The 18,761-nt window shown below is 29.2% G+C and overlaps 1 protein-coding gene across 6 annotated transcripts in view; it reads left to right on the forward strand.

The window, feature by feature from the left end:
- The window catches only part of LOC100644979, a 95,547-nt gene that overhangs the window by 53,800 nt on the left and 22,986 nt on the right, over positions 1–18,761 (forward strand). For 5 of the 6 annotated variants that reach the window (XM_048407180.1, XM_048407178.1, XM_048407181.1 and 2 more), the window contains exon 11: positions 1,072–1,482. In XM_048407180.1, the coding sequence (XP_048263137.1) occupies positions 1,072–1,482 (411 nt within the window). The remainder of the gene's footprint in view (positions 1–1,071; positions 1,483–18,761) is intronic. The other variant, XM_048407179.1, reaches the window with a different exon arrangement.

An 18,761-nucleotide genomic window follows, 5' to 3' on the forward strand; every position in this document is an offset into this window, starting at 1 on the left:
TTTACAAAAAATACATCGATCAGTATTATATATTATTATATGAAGACCACACGGGAAAAATATAAGTCTATCACCGATTATCTCCAATTTTTGATCATTTGCGACTGACCAACAATTCAAAATCATTACGTATTCAAATCCAAGTTCCTTTGTTTCTTCAGAAAATTTTAATCAAGAATCTATCGAAGTAAAGAATTATTATCAATTGCAATTAAATGATATAGCGATGTCTGCAATAATTTCGCATATTTACAGCCAATTTCAAATTAATAACATCACACAAAAGTTTGGAATTACTTTTTCAGTTGTACATATACTAACTAAATCTCTTGCTATTTGTGATTGTGTACCTGACTTGGATAGTAAATACGCCTATTCACTTACACCTGCTTATCTTTGGTAAATAAATAAAACTTGAAAGAAGATTATATTTTAGAAGGTTAATATATTATATTGAGTCACTTTGATTTGATACGAATGGGAGAATAACATTGTAAAGAGGATGTTTGGCACAGTAAAGTGTAAAGACAATGAATTTTTAATCTTGTTTAAAAAGTAAGACAAACTTTATAAGACAGTCTCGATTTCAATTTTCTATATATATCTAACATATATATATATATTATACAGTATATGTATCTAATTAAATATCTTTTAATTTTAATTATTAAAGAAATTTTTGCAGGCAATAGAACTTTGTTTATATGAACTTCATTTACGGAAACAAAATTTCAGAACTATGTATTCGATTAAATGAATCCTTCTTCGTTGAATCCACTTTTGTTCGACGAGTCAGTGGATTGCTATTACATGACCTTCAGTTACGTAAATTATTCGTTTGCCGACAAGTTCATATAAATGAAGTATTAGTGTTCAAAAAGTGTGAAATTCAATTAAAAAAGAACATTGTACCGTTCCAGGGTTAATTGGCTCTTATTGTGTTATCAATTCACAAATCACAACTTCTACAATTTACACCTTTCATCTTTTATACACATTTTTTATTTTCATTCAAATACTTTCCAATTAAAAATCTTAACCATATTAAAATCCAAAATAATACATCGACAGAGACATCCACAGGTGACGAGGACACCGAAGATGAACTAGAATATACGGGTGAATCTCGGGCAACGACTCTTCCACGTGGAATGCAATCCGCCATTACAGCTGCAACCAATTCTCTACCGCGTTTACCAGCTTCCACAGCACCAGCTGGGTTAACGACGACGTCAACTACGTCTTCGTCGACGATGCACAAAGCGCATAGCGTCTATCATTTCCTACCGCAGCATTCTGGTGTAAAATCTGCCAGATATCGTCCACCTGGATTTGCTAGGAACAGCAACGTTTCTGGCGCTATCGGCGGACCAAAACGTGCGGTTAGTGCTCCAGGACTTCAAGTTTCGGGCTCCCAGTCTTCCGCTGGAAAACGAGACAATTCGAGATCGAGGAGGCAACAGGCTATGTCTCTCACACCTGGTAAGTCACTGTTTTACGTGTCTTCACGATTTACAATTAAAAGAGAGACGACAATTATTGTACATTAATAAATTATTAACTAATTAAACGATTTTATGTATTGGGTTGCTGCATAATCCGTGTCTAGCATTATACATTTGCAAAGTCTATCTTTTTTATACAAATCTTTTGTATTTCTCATTAAAAGAAGGATTTGTCATAAAACACTTCTAATTATACATACCTAATTTTATCTAACCATTAAAAGACTAACGAAAATATATCATTCTCACTTTCTATAAGTCTTACGAACACGATTTATATCAAATTATATAGCAATGTTATACTTATTATAACATTGAGCTTATATGAACCAAGAGGCAGACAAAATTTATGCAACAATCTAATATTTATTTTCAGAAAATACGATCTTAAATTTTAGTGAATTACGTTTCCTTTGTAAGGACAAGGAAAAAAGTGTGTCCTATTATTAATAATTGATAAAAACAAAATTCGTTTCGCGAGAAAAGAAACTTAACCCTGAAATAGTCGAAACGTAATAACAAAATCATTAATTGAAATGCGTATTAGGTAAAAATTGTTAAATTTAATATCGTTATTTTTATTAGAAACCAAATAGTTCAATAGAAGACTGAATGGTGGGTAACTGAAAAAGTAAATGAACCAATGAATACACGGGTACAAATTAAAAAGGTTTAGAATAATGAACATGCGATCGTTTAAGTAATTAGTAGGAGCCGTAAGCAGAAGAAACACTATAAAAATCTGTGTACAAAATCGATGTTGGTATATGTACACTATTATAGTGGGAAAGCAATTGTATCTAATTGAAACGATTCCGTCGAAACTAGACTGCCTGTTAAAGTGAAAATTCATTTACACGGTACTCGCGAACGAAAGATAAGCTGATAAGTATACTCTAACCAGAATGATTTTTATCAGAGTATTTTTTGGCTCCATAATATCTTGCTAAAAGAAAAGTAAAATGTATCGTTTAATAGTATTTTTCTTACGGTTTATAGCTGAGAATTTATTTGGATATATCAGGAATTTTTTTCAATTCAAATGTTTTACAAATTCAAAACACGTTTTACTTTTATGAAGTTTTATCGCTAGTTGTTAATTGTTAAAAGTTGTTAACGAGAGTTGAAAATTAAATACATGGTATTAGGTACCCTTTCTTGAGATTTAATTGAAATAATTTTTAAATCAGATAACATAATATGTTAATATGTCATAAGTTAATAATATATTCATAAGAATTTATATGAAATTGGATTTCATACAGAATTCTATAAACAATTTTTATGTATTTATACGAAATTTAATGGTGTAAAAATGCATAAAAGCCGTAGGTATAATATGTAAAAATAAATAAAATATCCAAAATAGATTATTCCTTATAATTTCTGTTTCGATCTTTTTCTTTTTTGTTTTTTATTTTGTTTTATACAGATATAAATTTCTATGAATAAAGTAACAATGCTTTTCTAAAGCGTGTGCTTCCAAAGTTTATCCAAAGAACAGTTACATATAGCATGGTTTTCTGTTTACCATATACATCTGACACGTATTATGTATGTATACCTGTTGATTTTGTTTCAATTACTCAACTACACGCGATTTCGCTGAATAATCAACACTCTCTTATTTGTTTCCTCGTTTGATCAACGCGATTGCTTGTGAAATTTAAACCAGAGTGAAATTACGAAAGTTCTTGGTTCCAAGAAATTTTCCATCATGTATATGTACAAAATTGTTTCTTTCAATTTACTCTTTTGTAAAATGTAACAATAGAAACGATTTCTACGTTTCATTTCTCGTTTCATTTGTAAATATGTAAAATCAACTCGGTAACAACAGTTTAGAAAAATTTTCCACTCGTGTATTCATAAAATTATTCTTTGCAGTTTATTTCTTCACAGAATTAAAAGCTTTAACAATTTCTAGAATTTTCATTAATTAATTAATTTATTTTTCATTAATTTAAAAATATGTAGAATTATAATTTTTACTGTAAAAAATAATATTGATTACTGACGTTATTATTGAACTTAGGAGAAAAAATTCGTGGTATCAAAAATCGGCGATAGAAGATCTGACGTGAAAGTTATTTTCATGAAATTTATCAGTGACGCTCGGTTTCAAAGATCATAAATATACATAGATGCAAGTAGAACGCGATTTGTAAATGAACATTTTAAAGTATTTACTGGAGTGTAACAGGTGTAACCGTTTTATTACGAGGTTTCCCTTCTTTCTCATTCTTTAACATTCTGCTTCTCGTTCTAGCCAAGATAGAATAATCGATAATCTGGTATAACGTTGTGTCCCGCGTATGCGTACTGTCGGATTTCTCTAGTCTGTCACCTTTTTCTTTCGTGCGATTATACGTCGCTTAGACGGTAATATGCTAAAATCCATTTTTCATGCCACTTTCTAGTCAACGTTGTTCTATTTAGCGTTATTAGCATGTTATATTGTCAGGTTTAACCATTTAAGAGTTCAGAAAATTTTAAGAATGTGTGATGAAATAAAAGCACTTCTACTCGTTTTACTACTAGTAGTATCATGTAATATTTAATATTCATTATGAAGTAACATAAAAAGTCACTGTTTGGAAAAAATTCTATTTTCGTATTTATGATAAAATATTACAAATTTAATTAGTGTTATGCAAGCGAGTTTTATGTATCATTTTAAATATTAAATGTTTCTCTTGGACAGGGATAGATTCCTATTCCAGCACTTCAAACTGTATCTGTCGTTAATACTGGGAGTTTTTAATTGAACGTAGCTTGTCTAGAATCGAAAAGTGTATTTTATTTAAATTATATTAAGTTTATTTGCTTTTTGGTTATAAATTATACAGAGAATTTTAAAACTTTTACTTTTGTTCAAGATTATCTCGCTTAAGATTAATTGTCACTAACGCTTTCAATTCTTTTTATTTTATACTACTGTTTTGGCAATGTTTTGTATTTTATTCTATTGTTGTAATATATTCTGTTGGTTATAAGAATCTTTGAGCATGCCATATGGTCTAGCACTAAGTATTATGTATACTGAAATTATTGAATTTCTTCAATTCTAGATTTTAGATAGTATTTATTATCGACGAATAATATCAATTTTAACCTATGAGATACAAATTTTGGAAAAGACAGAATTTCTTGTAATTACTTGTAATTGTAAATTAATTTCAGCGTAATGGTTTAGAACTTCATTTTTATAAACAAAATTATATAACATTCAACAAGATTTATTGGACACATTATGTTGATAACATCAGATATCAAATAATTCATTTCTTTATACAAAAGATATATTAAATGCAATTCAATAACAAGACACACATATATTCATATATCTTAAATTTCATTTGTATTAGCTACAGTTACTCATAAAAATTCTATACTCTGTAAAAGGCGAAAAAGCCATTTTTATTAAATTAAAATGTTTCCAAATTTTATTGTGTAGTTAGTACGTTCTATGCTAAAAGCTGCCTCATTATTGCTATGTACGTTACGTTCGATAAAAGAAAACTTATTACATTGAAAAAATTATTTTGAAATGAATATATACGCGAAAAAATAAGTCGAAAATATAGAATAAAAATTTTTTGTTTGAGGCTTTGTTTTCGAGAAAATCGACTTTGAATTTTCGCTCGGTACGCGTGCACTTTATCACGTCTCGTTACAACGGAAAAGATTATTGTAGCCTTTCATACTTTAAGACAACCGAATACGTTAGAAAGTGTTCATAGAAATTTAATTAGAAGAGCAGAAGTATATGTTCGGTAGAATGGGCAACATTTTCAGCAATTTTTATAATAGTAAACTTTATGATTACTTCATATTATTTCATTATGTATTCCTAATTTTCCGTTATGACAGAAACAAACTTAAACTGCGATAATATCCATCAAGACAACGATCCACAGTGAGATCCGTTATAACGAGACGTGATGAAGTGCACGCGTACCGAGCCAAAATTCAAAGTCGATTTTCTCGAAAACAAAGCCTCAAACGAAAAATTTTTATTCTATATTTTCGACTTCTTTTTTCGCGTAGAATCACCCCTTTCCACTTGTACCACCAGTTACCAACCACCCTATATATATTATTAAGTCTTTTCATATATTATTGAGTTTAACAAGAATAGTGTTTTCGCAGAAAATATAAGACTTTTGTTGGTAACTGTAGTTCGGTAAATTCTTCACTTATGTACATACTATAATACTTTTTTATATACACTTTTCAGTATACACTTTGCGATCTATCTAATCACATTATACATGTCCAAGTGTCTCGATACTTCGTTTCCATTTCGTATTCTATTTACAAATGTAAATCCTTTTATTTTTGAGGTAGATCTATAAAACAAGACGTGACAGTAACATCACGATATAAAAGCATGCTTCTAATAACACGCCTGTGGCCGTCATACTATCATATGTTACGATTGATGTTTCGCTGCACACGCATTTGCATTCTGGTCGCGCGATAACGGAAAACCGAACTATGATACAAGTTCTGACATTAACAGGATGGAAGAACGTAGAACGGATAAAATCACTGCTGCAAACTGTATTTCCGTCGTTTTCAATTCAGCCTGGATCACGCAAATCGGTGGTTCGTGGGCCCATTCCACGATCAAACTCGGCTGGTCTAGATTCATGTCACGTACAGAATCTCTATCGAAATCGTGTGACGGCAATATGCTACTCATATCAATATCTTACTATCTATAAGTATTTAGACACTTTGGTAGATTTCTGATAATATTAGGATGAATTTTAAAGGCTCTCATACTTTCAGTATTTCCGATACTTATTTTGTTTTAATGTTATCGTTTCGTAATAATTTATAACTACTGCTGACAATAATGTTTTTACTTTTATATGATATTGAATATGATGGTATTTCTGTGATTTCTTTTGATGATAACTTTTAAGAACGACTAAAAATCATGTATATCTACTTACTTACTATCTTTTTATGAAGTTAATAAATTATAAGTTGGATATAATGATAATGGAACTTGTCTCATCCGTTCAATTCGATGAATGATCATGAAAGTTTTGATGATTTGTGAAATTTGTTTAAAAGAATGATCAGTTTCTTTGCAATGAAATTGCTATTTATAATTATTTCTTATTAAATTGTGTTCATTTACTGTTTGGAATAATTTCGATGATCTTTGTGCCATTAGAAGAAAAATCCCTTTCATGTAACTTGTAATTCAGCAAGTTAAACAATCTGAAGATAAGGAGCTTTCCACAACCTTCGACAAGTTATGAATACCAATTTTGTTATTGCAGAATAGGTTTTAAAAATCAATTTTGTCACCTCATAATATCCCAATTTTATTTTAGTGAATTTTATTGAATAAAATCTTTTTCCCATAAACTTACGAAGAAAAATAAAATTATCCGCATATTTATCTTTCACTTCAACACTTGACTTTCGACATTTTGAGAAAAAAATTGTAACGAGGAGTTACATGCATTAATAACAATAAAATTCATTTTATCCTTAAATTTAAGAGATTTTTAATAGATTTTTAATACGATTTGATCAAAATTAACTCAAAGTGCGCAACAGAGTTAAAGATATTTAGAAAATAATTTTAACAGTGATATGAAAAGAAACGGGAGACATTCTTCATTCTATAGACTGATGAAATTATTTTCACTGCCACTCCCCATTGCATTCGTGGCTCGCGCGGATCAATAACCGAGACGACCACTCTAATTTGTAACTGCTTAATTAATTAGAGCGTGGTCTTAAAAATGAAATCTTTGTAATGGATATGTTTCTTGTGGTTATTATATCTATTTTTCTGTAGCTGTTAACCCTGACTTAGTGGTAGTTAATAGCTAAATAACTGGCAGTAGTGAATCTCTAAAATAATTTTTTAAATTACATGTACGTATATATAATTAATATATTAATTTCTGATATTAAATATATACATATATTTTGTTTTATGGATTGAATTTCATCCAAGACAGCATTCGTGTGACTTTAATTTTTCTGTTATCGATATATATATGAAATATATAAAAGTATAACAATCTTTACCGCGATTAAAAGGCATGTATGAATGAAAACTAATAAAACAGCTGTTTCAAGCATTTTTTCACCATATGAAAGTATTCTTTATGTATACTTTAAAGACGTTCTGAATGTGAATTGTAAATTGTAGGGAATATTTAACTGAAATGTAATAAAATAAACAATTAAAACTTTCTTAAATTGCCTAGGAAGAAATATGATAATATTAAAATAATATAAAAACACAGATAAATATGAAATAGATATGGAGGTATATTTATAGAGTTTTATCTAATATGAAAGTAAATAGACTTAAATACAAGAGGAAAGATATGCATTTAATCCTCTTATGATACTCGCGTGAAAACACGATTTCGATATAATACGGTGCAAAAATTATGATCGCCCTCCTATAATCCGATATCCTTATAAAACGGTTTCCATGTAGCATGAATTAATAAAATTTAACCTAAGCTTAGAAAACCCTCCTATAACACGATATTCTTATAACCCGATTTCGATACAACACGAAACGAATTAACCATATCTTAGAAGGTGGACTATATTCACACAGGGAAAAAATTAATTAAATTAAAAAAAATTAATTAGATGTCCCTTTTTATAGACCAAGCAAGCAAAAATAAAGTAGAAAACTGAAACTTAATGTACGTTTGTTTTTACTTAGGATAAATATGAAATAATGATTCAAACTATCTCATTGTTATCAGCAATTCAGCTCCATCTAGACTACTTTTGAGGTGGATTAAACGTGTAGGTTTGTTTGATAAAGAAACGAGTGAATGAATTCGCAATAGTCCGATGTATCAAAGTCAGTATAATTACAAGAGATAGCGTATGCCGGTCGTAATCGTCGCTCGCTCAATGTTCTATGCCGATCGAAGAAAGGATAACAATACTCTGTCATAGGGAGCACGTTCATACATTTCTATCGACGGACGTTACCACAAAAAGTTAACCTTCTTATGTAACTCTGGCTGAAGATCACAAGAAACGGCAATAACAATCTGTCCCGAATTCATTTCACACAGACCTTGTAAACCAAAACAATCGTTAGTATTCAAAGGTACAAAAATATGGGTCTCTCCCAGATTCGAATTTTCCCTCTCCACTTGAACTTTTTTACGCTGTGCCTCTATGCTTTTTTAGTAATTTATCTTAATCGACATGGGAAATCATGTTATGTAACACAGGAAATACTTTTAAAAGAACTGGTACACGCGAGTAGGAACGTTGCGAAATCTAAACTATAAGTTAAAAAGAGCAGACAAACATCCATGAATTACAGTAATTGCAACAATCTTTTTAAAAGAGCGACCAGTCAAGGAAAAGTGGAAATTAATTTTGTACAATTATTTGGAGTGTGAGAACGATTGCCAAACATTGCATTTTCTGAAACAAATCATTTCCCGCGAAGACGGTACTCTTTTTCGACCGCTTCTTGTTCCAACGATACTCGTTATTCTGTGCTATGCAAGAAAGTAACAGAATTATTTCACTTACGCTGTTCCACTTACGGAATCAATTCGTTCCTCAATCGTTTAATAACGCTTGTATTTCACTAGAAAAATAACGCGATAATACCTGATATCTTATATCTTATATCTCACAACTAGTTACTCAATATCGATTTATGTGTCTAGTTTTCGTCGTAGAAGATTTTGACATCTGCTTCATAGAAAACGACTTCGAGTAGTAACAATTGCTTTGCAAAACAAGTATTTTTTAATGTTGATTGTAACAAAATTAAACTTGTTCATTTGATTTTAAATCATATTAAACATCAGTTTATACCAACTTAGCAAAAATCAGTTAGCTTTCTTGTATCACTTAAATAATAAATCACTTATATAACAAATTGTTTTCCTCGATGTTGTTTCTCGATAATTACCAGAATTAGTTGTTCACATCAATTATTATACTAGATTAGGCATTCGGCAGAAATTATAGGCTGCATGTAAGAGGTACAAAAATCACTTTACTAATACACTCGGTTAGTCCCCGACTATAAATCATTTACGTACAGGTATGTTTACCTTGTCGGAAATGATTAATCCTACTGTAAAATACAAGAGTCTTGTAATCTCGTCCATGATGCAGACTCTTCTGCCATCCTTTGTCCATTGTTCTATGCTTTTGTATATGGAATATCTGTGAAAAACATAAATCTTCGGACAGAGTCATTGCGAAAAATATTTTCTTACATGAGTTTTGTCATTTTTAAGAAGGATTAGCTTGTTAAAAAAAAAATCGTGGTTGTAATATTTGATTAAAATTTTTTACGGTATCCTTTCAATGTTATTCAATATTGAATATTATTGTTCAACATGTTCATGTCATTTTTAAGAAGGATTAGCTTGTTAAAAAAAAAATCGTGGTTGTAATATTTGATTAAAATTTTTTACGGTATCCCTTCAATGTTATTCAATATTGAATATTATTGTTCAACATGTTCAACAAATTTTAATGTATTGTTTGAGATATAGATATCTATGTTTAACACTTGTGATAAGAAAGGATAGATAGATCAGCATTTATACCTGAAGAAATAAGTGCATTTCATGGTTCTCAGAAGGTATTCATTCTTCAATCGAATATACGTAAACTCTAGTACAGAACAATCCTGCACAGCTTATATAAGCTGTTTGTTATCCATTCTGAGGCTACGTAAACAGTAAGATCGCGTGCTCTACCTCGGAATGATACTCATTATACTTTTTTCCACAAAAGAAGTTCGTCAACCTTCTGAAGTTTCTGCCTTTATCCTACTTACCTTAGATTTGCCTTGTTACGAGTTTATACCATGATCTATCCACTTACGTTTACGTTGGTTATTTACATCGTAATCATTCATTTCTATTATCTCGATATCTATGGATATGTATTATTCATGTATAACTTGTGGAGGATTGGTCAAGGATGGATAGTGTGAAACAACGAGAGCGAGATATTGCTGTCGCAACCCGTTAAATATATTTCGAATAAATTAATTAATTAATGTATAGCAGTATACGCGAGTCGTTAGTGCAAAATATATATCGCGGAATAAATACTCGTTAATGTTCGTCTAATAATAATGGACTCGTGTCGTTCTTTGATTCCTGTGCCGCTACAAAGTCTTTCTAGCCGAGCCTCTTCTGCAACTTATTGATCTCTTGGATGAAGTTTCAATATACGATACGCTGTTCGATATTAATTATTATAATATCATGAAAATGGATCAAAAATATTAGCTAAGCACACTATTATATATATTTTCATAACAGTTTTCTTTTTTTTTTAAACCGACAATTTAACGCTGTTAACTGACTCTTAACCTTGTTATTCTTTTCTAATGTATAAGGCGTTTCTATCATCTCAGACTTCTTAATATTTTAGCTACTTTAAATACAAAAAATTGTGCCAGGAAAATGCTGTATGGTTCAGAACGATAAATATCATGATTCGTCATTTTTCCTTTCCACGTCATACCTATTTCTATTTTTCAAAGACATTGACATTGACATTTTTTTACGTAGAACTACATATTTCTGTATACAATAGTCAATGCGCTTTTCTATCCTCTACAAGAAGGTAATACGGTACTTGTGTCCAAAAACAAGCAGTGTATAAAACATCTTAACTATTTTGTTGGACTTACCCGTGATAGACAAGGAGAACAAACACAGGAATGTTATTTTGCGTTCTTTCTTCTTTTTTACAAGTAAGTCTAATAAGCGACACTTTTCAATCAGGACTATGTTTACACCACGAATCTATATAATGTATACATAAACTGAATGTACATGTAACTGAAATTACATATATACTTTACGTCTTTCCTTGTTTTTCATTTTCTCTAATGAAATTTCCTTGTATCTCACTTTTAATATTGTATAGTGTTGTTATAAATAAATATATATATATGTATATAAAATAAATATAATATGTTATAAATATAATATATATAAAATATGTATAATATAATATATATAATATATATAAAATAAATATAATGATATATATATAATATACATAAAATAAATATAATATAATGTAAATAATATATATAAAATAAATATAATATAATATATAAAAAATATATAAAATAAATATAAAATATTTATTTATTTATTTATTTACCGTTGGATTTCTTCGTCATATAAGAAATGTTATCCCCGAATTCAGTATAGCAACACTATACCGTACTAAAAATGAGATACAAGGAAATTTCTTTAAAAAAAATATATATATTTAGTTACTAATATGTTTAGGATAAGTCAAGTTGTAATATATTTGTTTAACGAATACTTGTTTCGTTAAATACCTAATATTACATATATTAAAATTTACGCTTATAAAATCTATTGACGAAAACGTAGTACATGTATATTGTCCAATTATGTAAATCACAATATAAATTAAGAAATGTAGTATTTAAACACAAATTAGGTACTTTTGAGATTGTATGATAAAAGCACGAATTTTATTTCAAAGCCAAGAATTTACTATGCAATTTTAAACAATAAGAATTACTAAAGAACCATAGTATTTTAATATCAAGTAAATCTCCTCAGTTTAGTTATATTAAACGAATTAATTAAATAAATAATCTAAATAAATTAAAGTATAAATATCATCATAAAAACTAACTCTCGACTATACATGTAGAACTAAATAATAATTTATCCATAACCATATTTCTCTAGCAGAAAATCGTATTCCCTATTACAGAATGAAACTTGTTTTACAAATGATTTAAAATTGAAATTGCTTTTGAATTAAGTTAACTTTAAATTGAATATCGAATCTGTGTTTCGCGCACAATCGTGTAACACCTGAAAATTCATTTTATTTAAGCGAGCGGTTGTAGTCAAAGTCACACAATTAGTTGATGTTTGCTTTCATCATAACAAACTGATGCTCGTATATCGATTTTCTGTCTGTACTAACTTAGTTTGAAGTGAACACATCTAACAAAATACGTTCTAATTCTGTTTTCATTTGTCCCTGTTTTCTTTGTTCCTTTTTGTTGATAATACAATATAATTTTTGTTCACTTATTGTATAAGATTCAATTGCATAATATGTATTTATAAAAACAATAATATTTAATTAATTTACTTTTGGATATTTTCGAATATTCTCAAACCAAAGAATATTAATAAAGATAATTATAAAGATGAAATATTTATTTAGTCCTCGATATAATTTTATATAAAAGGATTTAACAAATATATTTGTCAAAATATTATTTTTTAAGATATTGGTAAAAAGGTTTGAATAAGATGAATATAATAATATTTATGTATTTAATAATTAAAAGACTAAATCCCTCCAAACATTATACACTTTTATCATCATAAATCGGCTATTATTTAGTAATTGTCAATTGTAATTGTGAGATATACATATGAGACATATATATTTATATGTTTAGTTTTTCTATAAATTCAAATACAACTTCAGAAGATTTATTGAACATTTTTGTAAATAAATATTTTCGAGCATTGGTGTACATTATTCTTAAAAAAAAAATAATTTTTTCTAGCATTGATTAATTCGCTTCACACGGCGTTATTTTATCATAGAAGAAGCACAAGTAATTATTCTAAAAATTTAAGTCCTACAACTCGACGTTATGCATTCATATAAAATTTAATGAAGTGCGTAATGAACAATATTAAACATTCATGATTCTATAATTAAATTACCTATAATTAAATTAATAATTCTACAATTACTCATAATTAAAAATTGAGTATAAAAAGAAAGAATTTTTCGTCGACCTGAATAACTTAAACAATGCAGTTATCCAAAGAATGAAATATCCTCATCCTAATCTTACTTTAGATTTTTAATTCGTTAACTTTTCTTTCTCTTTCATTTTTACAAAAGTAAAAGATGAATTCGATTTCGGTGAATCGCCCAAAAGATGAATATGATCAGCAAATATAATAAAACTAAATTATTACAAGTACTCTTGTAAAAATATTCTAAGTTGGTTAAAGTTAAACTAATAAATATAGCGAGTGAATTATGAAACGTGATCAGCTTTGATTAATCTGTTGTTAGTAGGCCAATTAAAAACTTTTTCGTCTGGTATAATATATTCAAAGGTAACATTAACATTGTTATAATAATTTTCTTGTCAACTTTTCTTCCCGGAATTTTCAACATCACCTTCAGCATTTTATAAATAAACTTATAATCTTTTCACACCGATCTTTTTAACAGAATGATCGAAGCTAATTACACTTCATGGTTCAATTGATATCCTACAAATAAAAATAAGACATAAACTATGTTACGTGTTACAATATTTATGTATGGAAAATTCGTTTAGAAGTTTTGCTGATATTTCATTCAACTAACCGGGTACATAATATAGAATCCAAAATTAAGAGAATTACAGAATAATAGAACATTATTTTCATTTACATAACAAATAAGTATAATTGTATAATTAAAAAACACTATTCTCTCTCTCTCTCTCTCTCTCTTTCTCTCTCGAATCTTAATTCCAAGTTAATTCTTTATTATTTCCATTCAAATTTTATTGAAAAATAAATTTATTCTTTTTCAATTGCTCTCTAACCTATTTATATACAAATACATACAAGTTTGATATACTCCTGCTATATTCATAAAATATTTCTACAAGCGTTCAAATTATTTTTCCATGAACCAGCGTAAATGTTTTAACTTAAGCACTATTCTTCGCATCAACCGCTTAATTTTCTTTACTCTCTCCCAAGGATTTATCATTAACAAGAAAAGTTCATTCACTTTAAAGATCCGACAAGTTCGTTCACCTTCTCATTATCTAATCTTTAATTGATACATCTTTATTTAGATACCTCTCATGTATAAATGTTCCATCTCTTTGTTTCGTTTCGGAAAGTACTTTCAAAATGAACGCTTTCCGGTGCCTCTAGAAGTGCGTCTTCATCGCTGTAATTACCATTATTCACCGAAAACGGTAATGATTAACACATTGCCGTATTACCCGCGTCGTACAATAGTTTAATCATAGAAGAACAATGAATATCTTTGTATGTTCCCTGCGCGGTTAATATGATCGAGTTTGCCGCGAAGCAATTAAATACAACGGTTAAGTAGAAATTAAGTTTCTGTAACATCACTTCCCGGTACCAAGCGCGATCGTTCTTCTGCTCTACTAATTTGTCGGCACCATGGCGGCGAACAATGCAATTTCACTTACACGTTAAACACAACAATAAGAACCGGTGGACGTTTTAGCTCGTACAACTCTTTCCTTATCTTTCTTTGTAGAACACACTAAATGGATTAAACACATGCGCATGTATGTACAATCTACACTGTCGGCAGGAAGTTTGGAAATAATATGGTTCTTGAAGGTGGGTTGTGTAAAACAGATCAGCCAAGCAATTATTTTTACTTTTATGTTCTTTTATTAAGGCAATCTTAAGTATATTGTACATACATTGTACATTCTTCGTTATACAGCAAAGTATGAATTACAGATACACTATTGACTGAAATACTAGATAAACTTTATCTTAAGTGGTACGTGGTAAATACAATAAACGAAAATAATAAGTTTACGACCGATGAAGATGATAAATAATGAAATGTTTAAATACTTTCGCGAGTCACTACAATTGAAAGGCCTTCAAATTTATCACTGCAACAGTGATTATATGATAAACTATTCCATAGATAGCAGAACGTTACATAGCGCATTTATTACCGCAAAAAGCTTCGAATACATGATCATCTGAACGTTTTAAAAGGTTTATCCGAAGTAAGAGATTCTAAGAATCTATAATATCAAGGAGAGGTATATTCTTATAAGTTTTATTCTAAAATAGCCAAATAAATTATTAATTTGTCAAACTAATATCTCTGTTAGTTTATGTTTTATTATCGCGTGAAAAATGCTTCGAAGTTTCCAAACTTTTCGTCGCTGTATGCATTAACATGTACTAATATTGTACTATGTATTAGTACAATAGGTCATCCCATAAGTTCGTGCCGACCTTTATATATACATTTCATATTTTAAAGAAAAACAAGAGAACTTTTATCGAGATGGAATAATGAAAAATGGGAAGAAGTTGTACAACGAGAGGGGGATTACATTTTTTCATGAAACTGAAAGGTATGTAAACGATCTTAACATATATAACCGCTCGAAAAACGGAACGAACTTATGGGATAACCTAATAATAAGAATGTGAGAATCGTCATATAAAATTACGAGTCATGGTATGAAGTGGAAGAACATGGCGCGTATTTGACCTATGTCCGGACAGTTTCTCCGCGAATTATGCAACTCTTGCCCCTTGTTTCGTAGTTTTGGCGATGCTTTCTCTTTTGTGGACTTTGTAGATGTTTTGCTCAAAGAGCCAAACGTTACTTACCATAAGGACTTGTAACATTTCGTTCAATGATGTCAAAGTGATTTAAATGATTATCCGCTGTAATTAAGCAAAATCTTTGTAACAAGATTATATGTAACGTGTCGTATAATTTGTATTATAAATTCAATACTTTTTATTGCCACGATTTTTATAAATGTACAAAATTTTTACAGCATTAATATCGGTATATGAATTCCGTATTTTACTGAATCAAATTAATGATAAAAGAAAGCATCTGTTTTATTTAACTCCAATTAAATTTACAATTAAAATTAATACGAAGAATTTTAAAATGAGAATGTGCCTGATTATTAATGTCTTATTCGTAGTATCAAGCTTGTAAAATTGCACATAAATATATTGTTGTTATTTTATGTTTTAGAGGTAGGATCGTGTCAGTTATTATTATGTTATCTAGATAATAAATCCACACTTCTCGGAGCAGAAAAACCTTTATTGCACACACTTAGGAGGGTCACAAACGAATGAAAGAAAAAAGCAAGAGAGGTCCTAAAACTATCGATCAGGTCTATCGACCGTGTCTAGGAATAACTTCTAGTTACTCCTTTTGTAACTAGCCGTCAGCATATAGATGGCGAGCGAGAACTCACGTTGTATTTTCAACATATATGTACATGTATATACATACAATCTCTTATATATTATAGTACTATATATATAGCAGTATAGTGCTATAGTATAGCAGTATAGTGCTATATATTCTATATGGAAGCATTAAAGAACGTAATGTCGAATAATGTTAGATTTTTATAAGTTTTGTATAAAATATAGGAGTTTATTTTGAAAATTATTAAAACTCAACAAAAGTAATAAAAAACGCTTAAAGAGGTGTGTTCGTAGTTAAAGAATTAAACTGGAACATATTTTATTTCAATTTTTTGTTATTTTAGAAGTTACGAAACTTACAAACAATATCGTGTTCTTCTAGATATACAGTTTCAGCAAGATAATTGTATTAATCATTTCGTGATTTGATTTAAAATGTAATTTCTTCACTCGAAGCGCCTGAATCTTGATTTATGCGGTAAAAGTCATTTTCCTTGAATTTATCAAGCTAACGCTTGCAGTTTGTAACGCATAACAAGATGCTAGTTTACAATTCCTGTAACCTCCAAGGAGTTGAAATCAATTTTAAATTCATATGATATTGCTCATCGCATAGTATACGTGTCATCAGCAGTTTGATCATTCATCCTAGCCAATCTAATAATGTTTATGTAAAATTGAAAGTAGTTAATGTAATACTAAGAGTTAGGAGTTACTAAAATATGTTAAGCAAAAGGATAGTTGCATCAAGTAATTTAGAAAGTTTGAAATTGATCATATTTAGATGTGTCTTATATTTTTAAATTGTTAAGAAGTTGGAACGTACTGAAATTACTAACATTTAATTAAAAAGTTAAGGAATGCTAAAATGTTTTTTAATGCATTATAATTAAATAATTTCAAACTATAAACATATATCAAATTATAAATTAACTTTATTACATTCTATGTAATAAAGACTTGCGCTAATGTGGTATATTATATTTTCATACTTTACATTCTTTTCTATCTTTTAATTGATTCCTTACAGTCGTATCAACTACTATAATGATTTGTTAGTCATTAAGTCACTGGATGAATTTTCTTCGTGGGAAAAATATATTCCTATTAAAAAGTTCTTTAACGATAATTTTTAATTTGAATTTTTCAAATCGTTTCTTATTAACCAAGAATTAATTAATAATCAGGCATGTCTCCCAACAGGAAATTTGTTTCATTGTAAGATGGAAGATAAGGTTATTCGAAGTAATTTTTTTATTGCATATATTTCATAATGTATTAATTTTGAGGACCCCATTCTGATTTTTAAGGCTACAACTTGCTTTAAGGGAAAATTTAACTTCTTAATAAAAAAAATAAAAAACGAATTAACTTATCCTTTATATGTATAGTAATCTCTATTGCGACCAAACCAGATTATTAACTTTTAATTTCATAATTATGGAACTTTCTAATTGTTTCTATAAAAATTATCTTTTATATTTAATATCAAACAGAATAAATTATATCAAATAAGCGTGCAATAGTTGTAAATTTATTTGTTCCAATAATTATGAGTTCATATATTTTATTTGCATATTTTACAATATTTTTATAGGAGGAAAAAGAGAAACTGTTACTTATCTTTTTGAAAACAAAAACATTAAAAAAGTTTCGAGCTTTGAACACTTAGAAGGCAATAATCGCAGCTAGCTTTGAGCTATTTAGTATCTGCATTTCAGCTCGCCGTATACAGTCGTGGTGTTGCGATCTGGAGAACTTTATGTCGATCCTTCCAACCGCCTATGTCAGGCGTGCTTGGCATAATTCCGTGCGTTCCAACAACGCACGGTATATTTTCCGCACGTAGTATACTTCAAGCACGTTCCCCGTTTACGAGTACACGCGTGAACTGAGAGAAAAATTCGAGGAATATCTTAGTGCCACAGAGAACAAACGTACATTGCAGCCGGTTTAGCCGATATTAAATTTGAGCGCGTGTCGCAACAAAGCTATGCCGATTGTACGCAAACTATAATAACCAGTAATGGCCAATAACCAGTAAAATCATTAGGAATTCTTCGTTGATTACAGAGTACAGAGAATAGGAAAAATTGAAATAATTTTTCAGTAAATTGTAAATGTAGTAAAATTCTATGTATTAAAATGAGATATTATAGAAAAATTAGAAATTCCTCCACTTATCTGGACGTAAAATCTTATTATTTAAGTGAACGTACAGACAGTAAAAGATGTTTAAAACATCTTT

Source organism: Bombus terrestris, chromosome 7 (assembly GCF_910591885.1).
Source record: "Bombus terrestris chromosome 7, iyBomTerr1.2, whole genome shotgun sequence".
NCBI classification, from domain to species: Eukaryota; Metazoa; Arthropoda; class Insecta; order Hymenoptera; family Apidae; genus Bombus; species Bombus terrestris.